We start from the raw sequence: 17,036 nt of genomic DNA, 5'->3' as shown, positions 1-17,036 counted from the left end.
GCGTTGCTTCACTCAAGTTTGGAAATGTACAGATATCAATATATACACGACGACAACAGCAGATGCCTGCTGAGAAAGCACTGGCCCTAAGTCACACCCACGGCCAGGCAGGTGGCCAACAGGGCACTGCATGTCATGGCTGCTTCCCAGCCTCCCGTTTAGCTGCCTGACCCGTGGCTTGCCCACCAGTCTACCGGTTTTCTGGGCAGTCCTGCTCAGAAAGTCCTGCTAGCTCTTTCCCCCCACCTTACCTTACAAGAGAACCCTGTCTGAATTTGATAGTGCCAATAGTTTGACAGGTTTGTCAAACTCAAGTGTGACGGCTGGAGTCAAGGGGCTCATGCAGGGTAGGCCCTGCGGGCAGGAGCAGGGTACCAGCTCATCTGCAGTTTACACGGGCCGGGGTGGGCGGGGCGCGCAGCCTGGCTGCAGCACTCACCTGCGCATGCACTCCAGGGCCTGGGTGAAGACCTGCGGGGCCATGCCATGCTCGTGCTGCAGGATCAGGCACTGCTCCAGTGTCACCGACATGGCTGTACGGTCCTTAGCGCTCTTGCAGCTGGTGAACCGGACCCCATTAAGGCGACGGCAGATCTGCCAACAGAAACATGGGCTGTGCTTAGGAAGCGAGGCTCCACAGAAAGGCAGCACCCTTCGCACACAGGAAAGGCTCCCAACCAGCCCAGCAAGGGCAGGGACAGAAACTCAACACCCAGTCCTGGCCAGACGCTCCAATTTTGTTCCCCAACTCCATGCCCTGCCAGAGCTGGCAATAGAAACCAAGTCACTTACAGACACCAGCCCTTTTGGGGGCCTGCTGCCTGTAGGCCTGCCATCATCCCTGCCATCCCCCGTGTGGCCTGCCTTCTCCCACAGGACACTCTTTTGCAGTCCGCTGTCCCCTTCCAAACCATGCCTGGGCCCCTTATCACGTTCAGCCCTTCACTGCTGATCCCTCAGGGAAAGAGGGCGGCAAATATGACCCACTGGGGAAGCCAGAGCCACTCTCAGGATGCCCACAGTCCTGGGCCAGGTCTCCAGGTCTCCCTGGAAGGTAGGGAACAGACCTACTATCTCTACTCTCCTCTTTCACCTGCACAGATGGGAGCAGCTCAGAAGTTGCACTGCCCTTTGGCCACCTCCTGACCACCAGCCCCACAGGCCTCCTCCCGCCATCCTTTCCCGGTCACAGAGTTAATGCCAGCACACTTCCCTCCTCACAACTGAATGGCTCACAGAGTAGGGGGCAGGGCAGCCTCCGGACTGGGAAAAGGCCACCTGAGTGCACCTCCTCTCCCCATGGGGAGATTTCAGGGCATTTTCCCTGCACCACTAGATACAATCCTAGGCACACAGTCACCAAATCCAGCAAGCTCTGAAACAAGATAATTTTTTCGTGTAAATCTGTGGCAATCTCATTTGGCAGCACAACCAGACCTGAGCTAATATAAGACTACTTGCAATCTTCACTTATCCCATTTTATGTAAATATTCATACTTTTCAGTGTGGCAATAATACGAGCTTGGTTGCAGAGTGCTGTCTCAGGCTCCCCCGGGGATGTTAAATCCTATATGTATACCATGGTACACATATGTGATGTGCACCATATTACTTACATAAGTAAACACCCACTATGTACCACAGTACTTTCTAAAATCTGAAAACCTGTGCATTCCAAAACATCTGGCCACAGGGGCTTCAGATAAAGGACTATGTACCTTATCAGATACTGCACTATGACACCAAGGCTGGTATTTAATGAAACATCATCCAAGTGATATGATGGTGGGCTCCGGGTATCTGTTGTATGCCAGAAAAATATCAGTGTCTCATCAACTCCTGAAGATGGCACAACACCTGCTTGTCATGCCAGCAAAGCCAAAGAGCATGCCAGTCACTACCAGGTTCATCACTAGACACGAACATGGTATAGTGCTAAGAACCTCATCTAGGGAAAGGCAAAACAAAAGACCCAATGTTCAGGCAAGACAATCAGAAGGAGAATAGGCTTCTTCTGAGAACAGACCAACAAAAAGAAAGAAAGATAAAAAATAACAGGCCCTAAGCAGATAAGCAGACCCTAAGCTAATGGAGAGTAAATTAATCAAATTTGTAAAGTTGTAACTGACAAAGCAAGAGTGAACTTGGTATGTGCACTAAATTCTATGGGCTGTAGAGTTCATGACCCAAACACATGACGGACGCTGGAACTATAGGTTTCAAAAACCTTTAAATTCATAGATGCTGCATCCAGAGCTAACGTGAGGTTCTAGAAGGCAGGCAGGGATGGCCAGTGATGCATCCTTGCCCAAGAGGGCACTGCAGTGCCAGGCTCCCATCCCAGAGGGACACCAGCCACTTCTGGTGCACTGCTGGGTCTCCCCATCCATGAGATATGGGCTTAGACCTGACTAAAGATATTCCAGCTATTCAGCCAGACCCTTTATTCATAAACACAAACAAAAAGAAATAAGAGCCTGAAAAGGAGAGCAGCTCTGGTCAAACTGGGGATGGGAGGACTCAGTACCTGAGTAGCTGGCACTGCTGCCCCACAACCCCTTATCCCCAGGGGATGCCTGGGGTTTGGTGGACAACGTGAGAACCCATGCAGCCAAGGGTCTCTGAGAGCCTTGCACCTCTACGCTCACACTTGTTACCCTGAGGCCTCTACTGGGAACAAGAAATACAGGACTTGATGGACTGCTTTTCTGTTCCGGTGACAAGGGATGGTCAGTTTTCCCTATACTTAATGATTTTTCTATTATATGGCAATAGACAGGTAGAACTACAGTTCCCGAACAAGATATGCACAAGGTCTCTGCACCACTCGTCTGTAAACTGCCTGTGTGTGTATTCTAAGGAGAACGAATCAGTGAATGCATGTCCCCCACCACTGTTCAGACACCTAGCTGTGTCACCCTCTGCGTTTTTTTTTTTTTTTTGAGATGGAGTCTCATTGTATCACCCAGGCTGGAGTGCAGTAGCGTGATTTCGGCTTACTGCAACCTCCGCCTCCCAGGTTCAAGCAATTCTTCTACCTCAGCCTCCCGAGTAGCTGGGATTACAGGCATGCGTCACCACGCCTGGCTAATTTTTGTATTTTTAGTAGAGATGGGATTTCACCATGTTGGCCAGGCTGGTCTCGAACTCCTGACCTCAGGTGACTCACCTGCCTTGGCCTCCCAAAGTGCTGGGATTACAGGCATGAGCCACCGAGCCCGGCCACCCTCTGTATTCTTCGTGTCCTGTGGGAAAGGCTTGTTCTTCACACAAAATCTCTTAAGGTACTTAGGTAAGAGGCTGTCACAGCCTGGCCAGGGGGGTTTAGCAACCCCCCAGGAAAAATAAAAGTAGGGAGCCCCCTCTGTCCTGCTACAGAGACCCCCGTAGCCAGTGTGTGCCCTGCCCTACACCCCGCTTGCTGGGCCTGGCCTGAGCAAGCAATGCCAGATGAGGCCCCAAAACCAAGAGGATACCTGAAAACTGAGGCCTGAGAAACCTGCCAAACTTCCTGTCACTTTGTGCTTCAAAATGTGTTCTGTTACAATGAAAAGATTTAGAGGGCAGCCGGGCCCAGAGAGGGGAGACCTGCAGATTGATCCACCTCACGCTTCCTACAAGGATAAAGTCTGAGCAGCTGAGGAACTCAAAAGATGGAGGGGAATGTTCACTCTTTAAAGCTGAATTCAACAAAACGGTATCAGCAGCCACAACTGTTAACAAACCCAGAATGTGCAGCACGTTCAAAAAGCGCGGCTTCATAAAGCCCGGCTTGAACACAGGACTAATAACCAACCCGAAGTGGCGGCCATGCGCCATGAGCAGCTGAGACCGTCTGCTGCTGTGGAAGAGACTCGAGGCTGAGAGAAGTACCTTCCTGACAAGACAGAGAGGCACACTTCAGAGTGAGCTGCTCGGGGAAGCTGTGGAGGGCTGGACTCTCTGCTGCTCGAGCTCTGTGATGAGGTGTGGTGGCTGAGGTGTGGTGGGCAGTGCAGTGCCACCTCCCTCCTGGGCTCACCATCCCTCTCCTCAGGCCCAGGCAGGGAGCGGGAATGCCACTGGGGCCACGTGTGCCCGAGTCCCAGCGTTGGGCAGGTTATGCTGCTGTGGAGAAGAATTAACCTCACCCCTCATCAAGGGTGAATGAATGACCAGCTATGAAATTGCTCTGATACCCAGGCTCAGAGCAGTGGCTTGGGATTCCACATGTAAACTTAGGAGAAAATATGAGCAGGGTAAGTGCTTGGGAAAATGAGGAGATCAGAGGCACAATGGACGATAAAGATGGTTTAAAGAAACCTGAAAGGTCACATGGCCTCCTTCTGACCCTATTAAATGATGCAGTAGACAGTGGTTTTCAGCTGGTATCGATCGCCAGGCTTCTGAGGGTGACAACTGCCATCAGCCTGGCTAGTAAATGCCCCAAGAGATGGACTGTGTTAAGCTTATCAGAATTCAGGCAGCCCCAAAGGAATGGACTGTTCAGTCTCTTCCAGAGCTTCAGAACGTCCTCAGTGACTCCCTCCTCTCCCAGTATGGAGAGCTCTGCTCTCCTGCTGAGATTCTACTTTGTAATGTTTCTGTCATGACGTTCGGCTGTGGGCACCGCAATAGCCTTCTTTTCCTCTCTATAACCGGTACCTCAGCAGCTTGCCAGAGAATGTCGACGTTCTTATTCTTCCGGGCATGCACGTTCTGACCCAGAAACCGCAGCAGCTCTGGCAGGCACGTCTGACTGCGAGACCGAGGCAGGCCTGGAAGAGAAAAGGAGTCCGTGGGAGTGGGTGCCGCATCCAGGAACTCCCCCGGCAGGGGGAGCCCACCCGAGTGAGCTGCTGTGGCACACAGTGGTAGAACGATGAGTTCCCAGTTGAAGAGGGGATGGAGGTGTTTGGGGATAGGACATGGCTGCTGGTGTGGTGAGCACTTAATTTCTTTTACTGCCACCTTCAAAGGACATTTCCTTCATCTCCCTTCAGTTCTTCTGAGGGGCTGGGAATGGCCACCAAATCACTTACAGGACTCCTTGTAAATACCCATGCCTCCCGCACCCCTCCCAGATGAGGGAGTTAGGAGGGAGTGAGAGGGATCCAGCTGGTTGTCAAAACTTCCCGAGGGTAGAAGAAACTGGGGCAGTGGGTCTGGGCCATTGAGCAGGCCTGGAAACCTTGGGAGGGATCAGGAAAGCGCAGCCTCCTCCAGGGGGCCCTTGGCCCATGCCAGGAGAACACATCTCTGCAGGACCCAGGGAGGCCCCTGCTCCCACATCCTAACAGCTCCTCCTCCATTCTGGCAGTCTCCAGGCCCTTCCAGGACCCCTTGGGCCTGAAGATCCATCAAGTCACCTTACCAAGAAACCCCAGACAAAACTGAGGAAAAATCAACCACTCCTGTAAAGGTACTCTGGGATTTTCAAACACTGGGATTATCAAAGACAAAGAGAAGAGCCGCAAGGTCATGGCTAAGGAAAACAGCCACAGCGCCGGAATCCCCAAAGCCAAACCAAGTACATGGCAGCATTTGGGATCTAACTGCACACCTGGTTTCCACCACACAGCCTCGCCCTGGTGTACACAGGTCCTGTGCTAATTACTTCACGTTGCTGCTGAGTGCTCCACACCATGCCGGTCAGGGGACAGGGCAGAGACAGAAAGATGGAAAGCTGGCATCAGCTGAGACGGAAGCTGTGGGAGCCCAGAGGAGGGGAGCTTAGCCGGGTCAGGATATTTGCCCTCCGGCGTAGACAGCACCATCTCACCTCCCAAGATGCACTTTGGCTTCTCGCTGGCTGCCCCTGCAACCCCTGCTTTAATGAATACCTGTCCACTGAGGAACCACGCAAAGTTTGGGGGTATTCAGCTGGTGGGCTCCATCTCCTCAGCCTCAGAGACCAGCCATCCTGCTGAGGGGAGGGGTACCTTGGCCACATCTGCCCCAGCTTCCTGGGTCATGGTCCAGTCGACTGGTTCCTGCCCGCGTGGTCCAGCGTGACTGCTCTGCTTCCGGAGGCCTCGCCCATCCTGGACCTTCACTGTCTATTGTAATGGCTCCCCGAGCCCTGGAGACTGCCTGCCCTCTAAGGTGCTAGGCACAAATTCCCCCTTCCTACTGACTGCAGCCGCTCACCACTCCCACTCCTCCAGGCCTCAGCGTGCGCCCCCTACTCCCTCCCTGCTCACCTTCGTGGCTCCTTGGCTGGCCCTGCCGGCGGGCCCATCCTCTCCCCTACAGCAGTCAGAAGATGCTGCCTGGGCTTGGCCCAGCTCCTGGGGAGACTTGCCCTCCATGCCTCAGTTTCCTCATCTGCCAAGTGGTTGTGAAACTGGTGCCCATTTCCCAGGGCTGCTGTGGGGATCAGATTAGAGAATCCACATAAAGTGGGTAGTAGGGGGCCCAGCTTGTGGCGAGTGTGTGACAAATCTGCTGTTTGACTCCAGTCCCTGCTAAAGAGCATGAGTTCACCTTCTTAACAGTTCTGATGTCCACGGCACTGATGGCCTTCAGCTGCCAAGTCCTCACAGGACCTTGACTTCATGCTATGTTTACCACCCTAGCTGCGGCACACAGGGACCACCTGGGGAGTTTCTGAAACCCTAATGCCCAGGCCCTGCCCACCACACTCTGGGGTGGGGCCCAGGCATCTGTATTTTTCCAGGCTCTCTGGCTCCAACTGCATCTGTGCCAGTCACCTCCACTTCCCTCAAGGCCCCGGTTCTGTGCTCACCTCTCTCATGTTGAGTAGGACAAGAACACCTGTTTTACTGGGGAGACTGAGGCTGCCCAACCTGAGCATATTTTCTCCATTCGTGTCCCTACCTTCTCTCCTCCCTCCTTCCCTCCCTGCAAGGGCACCCTCCGCCTGCCCACTCCAGGGCCTGGTCTGTGACTCTGGCGTCCTCTTGCATCTTCCAGCCCTGTGTGTTCTCCTTCCCTCGGACCTTTGAGCACTCCCATGGCCCCTGCAGCTCCAGGGTGTGTCTCACCTGCCCACACCCCCATCCCTCAAGTTGCTGACAGTCTTTGGGACAAAGTGGTCCATTCCAAGGCAGCACCATTTCATCACCCCTTGATCCCTGGCCCAGTCCTCACCACAGTGAGACTGTCTGGGAGAGATCACCGGCAGCTCCTTGTCCACACATCCAGAGTCCGGCAGCGCCCCACACCCTCCTGGCTCCTGCCTTCTTCCTGCTAGCCTGTGATGCTCTCTCTGGCCTTCTGTTGAGTCCCTTCTTCCTCGCTGTCCCCAAGAGCAGGGGCCCCTCCAGATGCTGTTCCAGCCCCTTCTCATCCTGTCACTCAGTGGCCTCAACCACGAAAGGGCTCTGCTCTGTGGCTCCACATCTGCACTCCCCACAGGTCATTTGCCCATGTCATCAGCTCAGCTGGGGCCAGTGCGGCACTCATTGTCCCCTGTAGCCCTGCGCCTCTCTCATCGGTGGGACGGCCCCAGCTGTTGCCGGCAACTCCAGCGTCCTTGCCCAGAGCCAGGTCTGTCAGCTCTCCCAGCAGACACAGCCCTCACCTCCCCAGCGCCAGCTGCACGTGGCCACTGAGGAACGCATCCTCAGCCCAAACCCTCCTAACGCCTCGTCTCTCTCTCCACGCTCACTGTCACTACCAGGCTGGAGTCAGAGTGAAACAACATCTCATCTGAAGTGTCACAGCCTCACTGGGGCCATCAGAGGCTTGCCTCCCCTCTTCCAATCCAACCACACACTCTTGCTAGATGAACCTGTGAAGAGGTGGCTTTTTTCCCACTGCTTCCCTGCTGAACACCACTGAAGCCACGACTTCTTGGCCCAGCCCCGGAGTGTTCTGCAGGGACACTTCAGCCACTGAAGTGCTTCAGGACGGCTTCAGCCACAATCCAAGCACATGGGCTTCAGAGCCAGGCACCCCTTTCTTCATCTGGACATGGATCCTATCACCAACCCATAGGGCTGTTGTGGATTCAGCGTGGAAATGTATGTAGAGCCCAGCCCAGTGCCTGGCACATCCGTGGCCTGTGAAGGTTCACCAGCAGTACTGTTTGACTATCTCTAAACTCTAAGGTCTACCGTACCGTCCAACAGGATGCAGATGAAGCCTGCCCAATTCAAAGCCCAGCCGATGTGGGTTCCCTCTTTGGAAACCCCAATCAGAGGACACCAGTGTAATGCAGAGGGGATGATACTTTCTGCCATGTGGCACCCCCTAGTGGCTGTGCAGGCGCCGGCACTCTGAGACCAGCTTTCCCTCCAAGGCAGGGTCCACCCCTCATTCGCCATCGGATCCTCTAGCACTTTACACACAGCAGGTCCTCAGGGAATATTCACTGGGTTGAACTCAAGAGGGAATTCTCCTAGGCAGTGCTGTGCAGCTCTCGGTTCCTCCCTGAGTTCTGTGGCTGCAGAGCCCTAGCTACAGCATCTTCACTGGAGGGCACGCAGAGAGATGACTGTCACCATCTCCACTGCCTCCAGGAGATGCCAAGATGGGGCCACCTTGCTCCCAAACACCCAGCAATGTTGGCCCCGCATCCTCCTCTCTAAGCACCACAAAGGGAGGTGAGTGGGCCGCTCACCTGGCCGAGGGTGGGTCCTGCCTCTGTGATTCCCCCAAGTCCTACCAGCAGGTGCACAATGCATGCCACCAAACACATCGAGTGTCAGTGACTACGACAGCATGGGAAGGAGCCATGTCACATAGGCTAGTAGAGAATCGATGGCAAAGAGATGAATGAGGGCCACAGCCAAGGGAAGCTTCTCTCTCTTTCTCTCTCTCTCTCTCTGCGTGTGTGTGTTTAGGGAGAGAAGGAACAGTGCACACACATGCACAGGCATGCACTCACAGAGGCAGGGCAAGCCAGAGCTCAGACATCTAAACTGATAAAAAGACAAGTAAGTGAAACCTACCATGACTGAAGAAATACTTACAATCCTCAGGCAAAACTTCCTTAAACTGCTCAAAGTAGGAATTTAACCGCACCAAACTCTCCACGTTGATGACTTCTTGTAAAGACGTATCGCCAAACCTTGGGAGGTTATAGGGGATGCCATTAGTTGGCTAATGTCACTTTCTTCTAACACGAACACAACTGCATGGAAGCTAACTATGCTGATTCTCTCAAACATTTACTATGCATATCTAAATTCTAAGCCACTCTCCCTCTTCTGAGCATAAAGGCATTTCTACAGTGTTGCTGATAAGTCTAAATGCATTCCATTGGCAGGAATCATGTATCACTGTTACAGGTGTGCCTGAGAGATGACCAGAACATGATGTGGTACAGATCCTGTGCGGCACAGGAACCCCCTCACAGCCATTTGGCTCAGAGTCCCTGGTCTCCTCCCATCTGAGGCACTTAGGAGGGGGGACGGCAGTGAGGTATCGCTGTGAGGTGAGGGTGCAGCCCTGTACTCCAATCTGAAGTCACTCTCTGTGTGCAGCATGAACACACCTGACTGCCAGCCCCTCCGGGACTGACATGAAGCCCTTGCCCTTTCCTCATCATGCAGGTTCACCCTGATCACACTCCACGTGCTACAAGGAGCATGTGCCAAATGCCCAAGAAACAAAGCCATAAAATGCCACCTGCAAGGAAGGCACAAAGTGGTCATTAGAAAATGCAGGCTCTGAAGTCCAGGTCCTGGGCCCCAGTGCCGTCTCACACGTCCCTGCTGAGGGGCCTTCTGAGCATCAGCTTCTTTGCGGCCCTAGAGCATCCCTCAGAGGACAGGACTCCCTCCTACGGGTGCCAGCCCATCCACCCCTGGTGTCCACAATGGCCTTTTCTCTAGGCGCCTGCTCCCTTGGGGGCCATCCCTGACCCTGGGCCTGTGGCCTCCCCTCTGAGGGCTCTTCCCTCAGTTTATGAACAAGCCCAGCTCACCAGTGACCTCAGGGCCAATAAAGAAACAAAGCCAAGAACCTGCCCGTCGCAAGTCCTCTCTGTCCTCCGTGTTGCATCCTCCACCTTCCCCTCTATTCAATGCACCTGGCCCTGGCTCAGCCCTCTCTAGAAACTGCTCCTGCAAGTCTGTGGGATCCGCAGCTACTGGATGCAGGCACCATCATTCTCCCTCCCTTGGGCCACCTCCCTGCTGGGGCTCCAGTGAGGCTGCGCCTCTCCCTGACATAGGCGCCTCCAGCTCTGCTCACACCTTTGGGGCTTTGCTTCCTGGGCTGGTGCCCTCAGTCCAAACTCAGCTCACCACCTGCCTCTGGACACGACTCTCCTGCCAGTTTATGAGCTCAGTGGGTGGGTCTGTCTGGTGTACTCTCCTCCCACTCAGCCCCAGCCCCAGCCCCACTGAAGACCAAACCCTTCCACTGACCACTTAAACAGTTCCCCAGCCTACCCCTCTGCAGAACACCAACACTCCCCTGGTTGTGGGAACCTGATCCAGGTTCCCACCTCCGGCCTGGACTCCTCCCAGCAGCCTCCTCCTCACACTTGTCCCCTTCATCTCCTCCCAGCACGTGCCAGCGAAACAACCTACTTAAAATGTAAATCTGATTGTGTCCTGCCCCACTGAGAGTTCTTCAGTGTCTCCCAGCAATGATACCATATTTCCTAAGTTGGTGTGACCCTACAGCTAGGCGTCAATGGACATCAACCACTGGGGTTGGACATCAGAAGGCCTGGCAGGAACATGGCATATTGTTCTGGAAACCAAATTTCCTTCACAGCAAGTACTTGAAGATCTCTGTTTAGACTATTCTACACATATCACATGAAGATAAATGACAACACAGGAATTTTCATGTACTAGTGGAAGGCCAGTATAGGGTACATATACCCAATCTACCCTATCTCCTCACACACGTGTGCACGCAGGCACACGTGCACACACAGGCACACACAACTCCCCTCTGCAGTGTGGCAAGTGACCCTGGAGGGCAGTTTACAAGGTGTAAGCCTTTAGGTTCAGGCATGAGTCTCAGCCTGGCACACAGAGCCTGTCTACCCCTACCTGCCAATCCCTGCCTGGAACCTGGTGCCCCTGAATTCCATGCTGTTTCTCCTCGCCAGGCCTTTCTTCAGTCTTCTTAATCTGACACGTCTCCCCTCCACCTCATCATCCAACTCCTATTCACAATTCAAAGCCCCATCCCCTGCAACTCCAAGAAGCCTTTACAGACCCCCTTAGACCTTGCTGGGTGCCCTACTCCAGATCCCACAATGCCCTGTATCTGTCTTCATCATTGCATCCATGTCTCTCTCTCCCACCAGCTGAGTCCCTGAGGACAGAGACCACCTCTGGGTCACTCTGTGTCCCTAGCACCAAAGACAGTGAGGTGCACAGCCATGTTGAAAATGTTGGCCAAAGGAAGGAAGGATGACAAAGTCTGTCCAGCACTTAGAGCCTGAAGAGGGGTAAGTACGTTTTCTGCATCATCTCCAGGGTCCCTGAACCCCCGCAGCCCCGAGGAGCCGGCACGCACCTCTCGGCCAGTGTCTGCTGCTCATTGATGCCCACGTTGAAGAGGACGGGCTGCACTCGCAGCAGCATGCCACTCTGGATCTCCCGGGGCAGGGCGTCAAACAGCGGGCCCGGCAGAGGGACCCGCACGTTAAACCCGTCGCTGGAGAAAGGTGGGGAGAGGGAGAGCAGTGTGAGGCCAGAGGGCCACCGAGCAGGCTGCAGTGCCCGGGCTGGCCCTCTGGCTTAGTGATGGCCAAACTGCCAACCACAGACCTTTAAGGGAGTGGCACTAACCTAGGGGGCTGTAATCAGAGCATTTAACAAAATGAAATAGGATAAAAAAATTCAGAAGGAAGAGTAGCTTCCCTGAGATAAACAAAAATGAAAACCGCTCTCTGGCTCAGAGAATTTTAAACCAACACTCTACCGATTTCCTGTGATGACGGGCAGCATGTCTGCGGAGGCGCTGGAAGTGGCCTGAGTGACTTTGAAGGTCACGTTCCTCAAGTCCATGATCCCAAGGCTCATGTCCTCCAGCATTGCCAGCTCCTCCCCTGGACATGAGAGAGGGGCAGGGCTGTCAGGCAGAGGGCCCTGCTACTCTCCCCAGTCTCAGCAGAAGGCAGCCAAGCCCAGGCCTGGCTGTGACAGGAAGGGTGCAGGTGTGGCTCTGGTGGAGGGGGAGTCTCTGAGCCTCTTCCCCTGTAACTCACTCCTCTGTGAGTCAACAATGCCTCTGAAATCCCACAGCCACATCTGGTGGAGACACGCGCCATCCTTTCCCACTCTTTCTTGGGCAAGCACCGGATAGTAGGGAGGGAAACAAATACATCAACTCAGAAAGCAAAGCCAGCTCTTGAAACACGAAATGAGAGATGCTAAAGCAGCTTTGCTGTGGCCAGACCCTCCCATTACACAGGGCTTGATATCTATTTGATGTCCTCAATTTCCAATGATTAACAAATGCTTTCTATCACCTTCTCAGAAGAAATAAATAATAAACAAGGGTAGGAAGAAGAGAGCCTTTTTGGAGGGGAATTTGGAAATATCTAATAAATTTAAAAATATTCCTACCCTCTGACCCAGCAACTCTCCTTCCAGTCATTCAGTAGCTGCAGAAACAGGCCCACAAGTGCCTCATGCACAGATGTCACTGCTGCACTGGGGTTTCAGGAACAACCCAAAGTCCAACAGGAAGTTACTGGTTAAGTAATTAGCATCCATCCTCAACCAGCAACAACAACAAACCAAGGCGTGTGCGTGTGTAACTGCCAGGTCTGCCATCTGGTCCGCTGTTATACATTTTGGATTTATTTCAATCAGCACGCATTACTGGTATAGTGAGAAAAGTGCCTAGCAAGAAAGGATGGAAACCACACATGCAAGTAGGGCTCCCGATCCTGGCCTCACCGTAGGTGCTCAGCAGGCTCTCGAACTGGGCCAGCAGCCCGATGGTGTAGAGCTGGCGCAGGAAGCCGTCGTCATGCAGGCAGTTCCTCAGCTTAATGATGAAGCCACAGATGAGGGCGGTCAGCTGTGGGAGCGTGGGGTGAAGCGGTTCAGGGTCAGGTGCCTGCTCACCAAATGGCAGTCAGATCATGCCCAGCCCCCCACCGCCCCCATCTTCTGCTGCCACTGCTCAAAGGGGCTTCAGTGGCACCTCCTGTCCCTTGAGAAGCCCAGGTGGGGCATGCCCTGGCCATGGGAAGACGCCCAACAGTGGGCTTGCTATTCCTGTCGCTCACCAAGTGGGTTTGGATTTTGGCCCGGCTCCTGACCTGACCTATACCTGGCATTATTCCTAGGCTGGAACTTCTGGAAGCCCATAATTACTCACAGTGAAAGGGTCTAACTATCTACTCATAGAGCCATGCCACCCCTGGCTGGAAACTGAGTTAGCCCCAGCAAAAAACAGAAGTGAGAGACAACATGGTCACTCAAAGTTTCCTCAGTAGGAGATTTTCTATGGGATGAAACAGGACTCTCCAGGATGGGTGAGGGAACCTGTAGAGAACCAGGCCAACCCCAAATCACTGTTCACTTTACTAATTTGACTACTGGCAACTATTAAACTTGTTATATTCATTTCAAGGCTTCACTTCTCTCAACAATAAGAGAGTCCTGCAACAAGCTGCAGAGCTAAGGCACCTACTATTATACGAGCAATGTTTGCACTGACAGCAAATACCTGTGTTGCCCTCACTCAACCTCTGCGCAGTAAAAAAAAAAAAAAAAAAAAAAGGCAGCAAAGAAGCCTGTGCCACCCATGCCCTCACTATCTCCTGGGTGCAGAATCGGCAGACTCTGCAGGTGCCAGTTTCTTGGGAGAAGCAAGCACGGGCTGCCGAGGTAGTTCTCCTGACTGTGTTGAAATGTAGACCTCTCTATTAAATAACCTTTAAAGCAACCACCAGGAGGAAATATGGCCATCTGGGGTCTTTTACAAGTCAAGTGAGAGGGAAGGGCTTCCTAAGCCTGTCTTTTCTGAGCTGAGAGGTGCCTGTGGCCTCCCTCGGGGTGCTCCCGGGGCCTACCGTCTGGCAGAAGACCACGTCACGGCGGTACTGCAGGCTCAGGTAGGTGGCTATGGTGGGTGCGCTGTCCTGCATGAGCAGGAATACCATGGCCTTCTTGGCCTTGTCACTCATCATGGCCACGCAGTCGGTGAGAGTGGTCAGCAGCGGGTAAAGGGCCTCACTCCATTCACCTGGGGCATAAGCGAAGGGGTCATCACAATGAGAAAGAGATTTTAAGAATTAGGTTCTGGCAATTTAACAAGTCACCTGGCCCCTAACCACTGCAGTCCTCCCACTCCTCCATCTCCACCTCATCTTCCAGCTCTGTCTGGAACTAACCCAGTCTCTAGCCCTCTAGCCCTCTAGCCCCAGCTCTTTCCAGCAACCTCAAACACCAGTTCTACTCCGGTACCTCCAACACATGCCTGGTCTCCTGAACCTGTTGGGGACCCTAGACAGAAATACTCAAGACAATGCCGTCAGAGGAAAACAACAAAAAAGCTTCTGCAAGTCATGACGAGGCCAGAAAATGCTCTGTCCCCAGAGGCCCATCTCCTTCCACAGCACTGTAGCACCTCCACCCGGAGAGGAAAGACACCCAGAAAGGTTCTCTGTGATCTCCCTTCTCTTGACCTGGGTATAAAGTCAAGTCAGAGACTCCTCTGCCCTTGCCAAGCCTTGTGTGCAACTGTGTTCAATTCTTACCCCTGCACACCTGGAGGAGGACCATTCCCCACAGCTCCCGAGTTTTCAGCCCTCAGAACGGCCCCACCTTGCACTCACTTCCTTCCCCACCCCCACCTTCCTTCCCCAGTACTATTTCTAGCTTAGTTTTCTTTTAGGAGTATAGGGAAACTTTGACCCTGTACCAAAACAACTTTTTAAAAATAGAACCTCAAGGGAGAAAAACAGGGTGAAAGATATTTTGGGTTTTGACTCTTTTTTTCCTTCCTATTTAGAAGACATTTAAAAGAGAAGACAGGCCCTCATTAAGGTTATATTGGTAACAGGTGACTAAGACCAGAAATAGGCATTTGACCATCACCACTTGGTGAATCCACCACACCAAACGTGGTGAGAAGTCATGGAGTGAAGCCCAGGCAGTACATGCCCCTTAGGGTGAGGGTTCAAGCCACAGATGCGCCAGGCCATGTCCCGGCACAGCACTCAGGGAAGGCCATGGGCTGTGGGAGCTGTGTGGCTGCCAGAGGGTAAACTCTGTCTTAGATAAACAGAATCTCAGAGACCGAGAGAAGGGCGGCTTGGCCCTGTTCTCTCAAGCTGGATGGTTAGCACTTCACTGAGAAACCAACCTAAAGAAATACTGAAACATGCAAAGAATTCCCTACACTCAGTGTTTGGTTAATGCAAATGTTTAAGTATATGTAGCAGCTCAAAAGTTGGAGGTGGCCTAATTGTACATGCAGGCACGCTAACTGTTTGTGGACAGGATTTGTATCTGTAATGGAAAAAGCAGGCTTAAATTTAGCAAGTCCACAGCAGAGAGGTCTTAGCAAATGAATCACGGTGACGAAGGACACTGAACTGAGAGGTGGAAAATGTGGAGTCCCGGCCCTGGCCACTGCTGAGCAGAGGTGACCACAGGCAAGGCCCTCGACCCCTCAGCCATGTGGGTCCTTTTTTATAAAATGAGAGAGAGGCACTAGATAATGTCCGAGTCTCTTTCCTCTACTAAAGTTCTCAGAGACCATGTTTTTGTTTCTTTGAAGAATTCTGTTGAATGTATGCCAATTATATGAAGTGCCTATCAAAAATGCCAAAGGCAAACAAGTTTTTCTAGCCAAACAGTTTGGGGAAAGGCAGGCAGTCATTAAGGCTATCCTTCTCTAAGAAGTACATGCTCTTAAAGCAAATGTTGCCAATTTTACTTTGCTCTTCTAGCTATCATGCATATCATGAAAATCATGATTATTTTAATCTGAAAATGATCAAAATATACAACTGGTCTTACTTGACTAAACAAGCTCTCTCCATACAACTTTTTCACTTTGCCTATATCTCTTTAAACTAAATTCCTATGAGAATGATTGCTTCGCTACATTAGGAAAAAAATGAAAAAAAAATTGTAGTATAGGAAGAATGGCTAAAAAGCACTAAGATGTTTGTCCTGGAAAAGAGGAGATATGGAACTTGGTAGAAGGTGAGTGTGGTTATCTGCCCAGAGAAGGGCTCAGACATGTCTGGAACAATTTTTTAGAAGTTCAACCAAAGTGAGTTTCTTGGGCAGTAACATGATTTCCACCCAGGATCTAGTGAAGTAAAGGCACCTGGGTCACTGGAATCGGTGAAGGGTTTATACTCTGCTTCCTTCACTGAGAAAGCCTTGTTATGAGAAAAAATCAGCTCAGTGAAACAATGTCCTGAGTGACGTTGCTGACCCACGTTTTTGTAGAAAGCTCCTTATCTAGTTCCTAACCCGTAATGTTCGCAAACCGGTAGTGAATTCATGGGCCATAATAATTTAGATAACTTTGAAGAGCACTTTCAAATCCGTACTTTGCTTCTGCATTTTCCCCTCATTAGTAGAGAAGGGAGAAAGGGAGAGTGTGTGTGCCTTTGTAAGTGTGTATGTTTTAGCCCAGATTAAATGCAGTTCTGCAGGAAAAACCAAAAGAACTCCTTGCAAGGACCATATTAGTCCATCAGCATCAACTGTGAAAAAGCCATCAGTGCTTCTGGAAATGTCCCAGCTGACACACAATAAGGAGGGCTCTACAGGCCAGGCATTGTCTGTGTGCTGCCCGGGGACCCATGAGACTTCCCATTAGTTCTGCAACCCTCAGGAGCCCAGAATTGAGAAGACCCCCTGAGCTTCTGTGGGGGCAGATGCACATGCCACCAGCCCTCTCTTGGCCCTAACTGCTGGGTATGGCCCCAGGCTGGAGCACCACTGAGGCTCAGGCGACAGTCAGCTTGGTCTGAAGGCACTGGCCTGCCGTGGAGGTCAGCTGAGGCATGGGCCCGGGGAAGCAACGGAGGACGAGACCAAGGTCAACTGTTTGTACATCTACCAAGGCCTCAGTAACCTTGAGGGTCCAAGGGGGTGGGGCCCAAAGCCTGCTCAAAGCGACACTGACTTTTGGGGAA

General features: G+C 52.4%; 1 protein-coding gene across 11 annotated transcripts in view; it reads right to left on the bottom strand.

The window, feature by feature from the left end:
* INPP4A (inositol polyphosphate-4-phosphatase type I A) overlaps positions 1–17,036 on the bottom strand; it is a 142,816-nt gene that overhangs the window by 9,969 nt on the left and 115,811 nt on the right. For all 11 annotated transcript variants that reach the window (XM_054547232.2, XM_063713520.1, XM_054547231.2 and 8 more), the window contains 7 exons: positions 13,947–14,119; positions 12,823–12,946; positions 11,840–11,966; positions 11,432–11,572; positions 8,920–9,017; positions 4,646–4,758; positions 440–594 (listed from right to left, as the gene is read on the bottom strand). In XM_054547232.2, the coding sequence (XP_054403207.1) occupies positions 440–594; positions 4,646–4,758; positions 8,920–9,017; positions 11,432–11,572; positions 11,840–11,966; positions 12,823–12,946; positions 13,947–14,119 (931 nt within the window). The remainder of the gene's footprint in view (positions 1–439; positions 595–4,645; positions 4,759–8,919; positions 9,018–11,431; positions 11,573–11,839; positions 11,967–12,822; positions 12,947–13,946; positions 14,120–17,036) is intronic.

Source organism: Pongo abelii, chromosome 12 (assembly GCF_028885655.2).
Source record: "Pongo abelii isolate AG06213 chromosome 12, NHGRI_mPonAbe1-v2.0_pri, whole genome shotgun sequence".
In the NCBI taxonomy this organism is placed as follows: Eukaryota; Metazoa; Chordata; class Mammalia; order Primates; family Hominidae; genus Pongo; species Pongo abelii.
The sequence above is the reverse complement of the archived record's forward strand: the minus strand, read 5'-3'. Positions and strand labels throughout refer to the sequence as shown.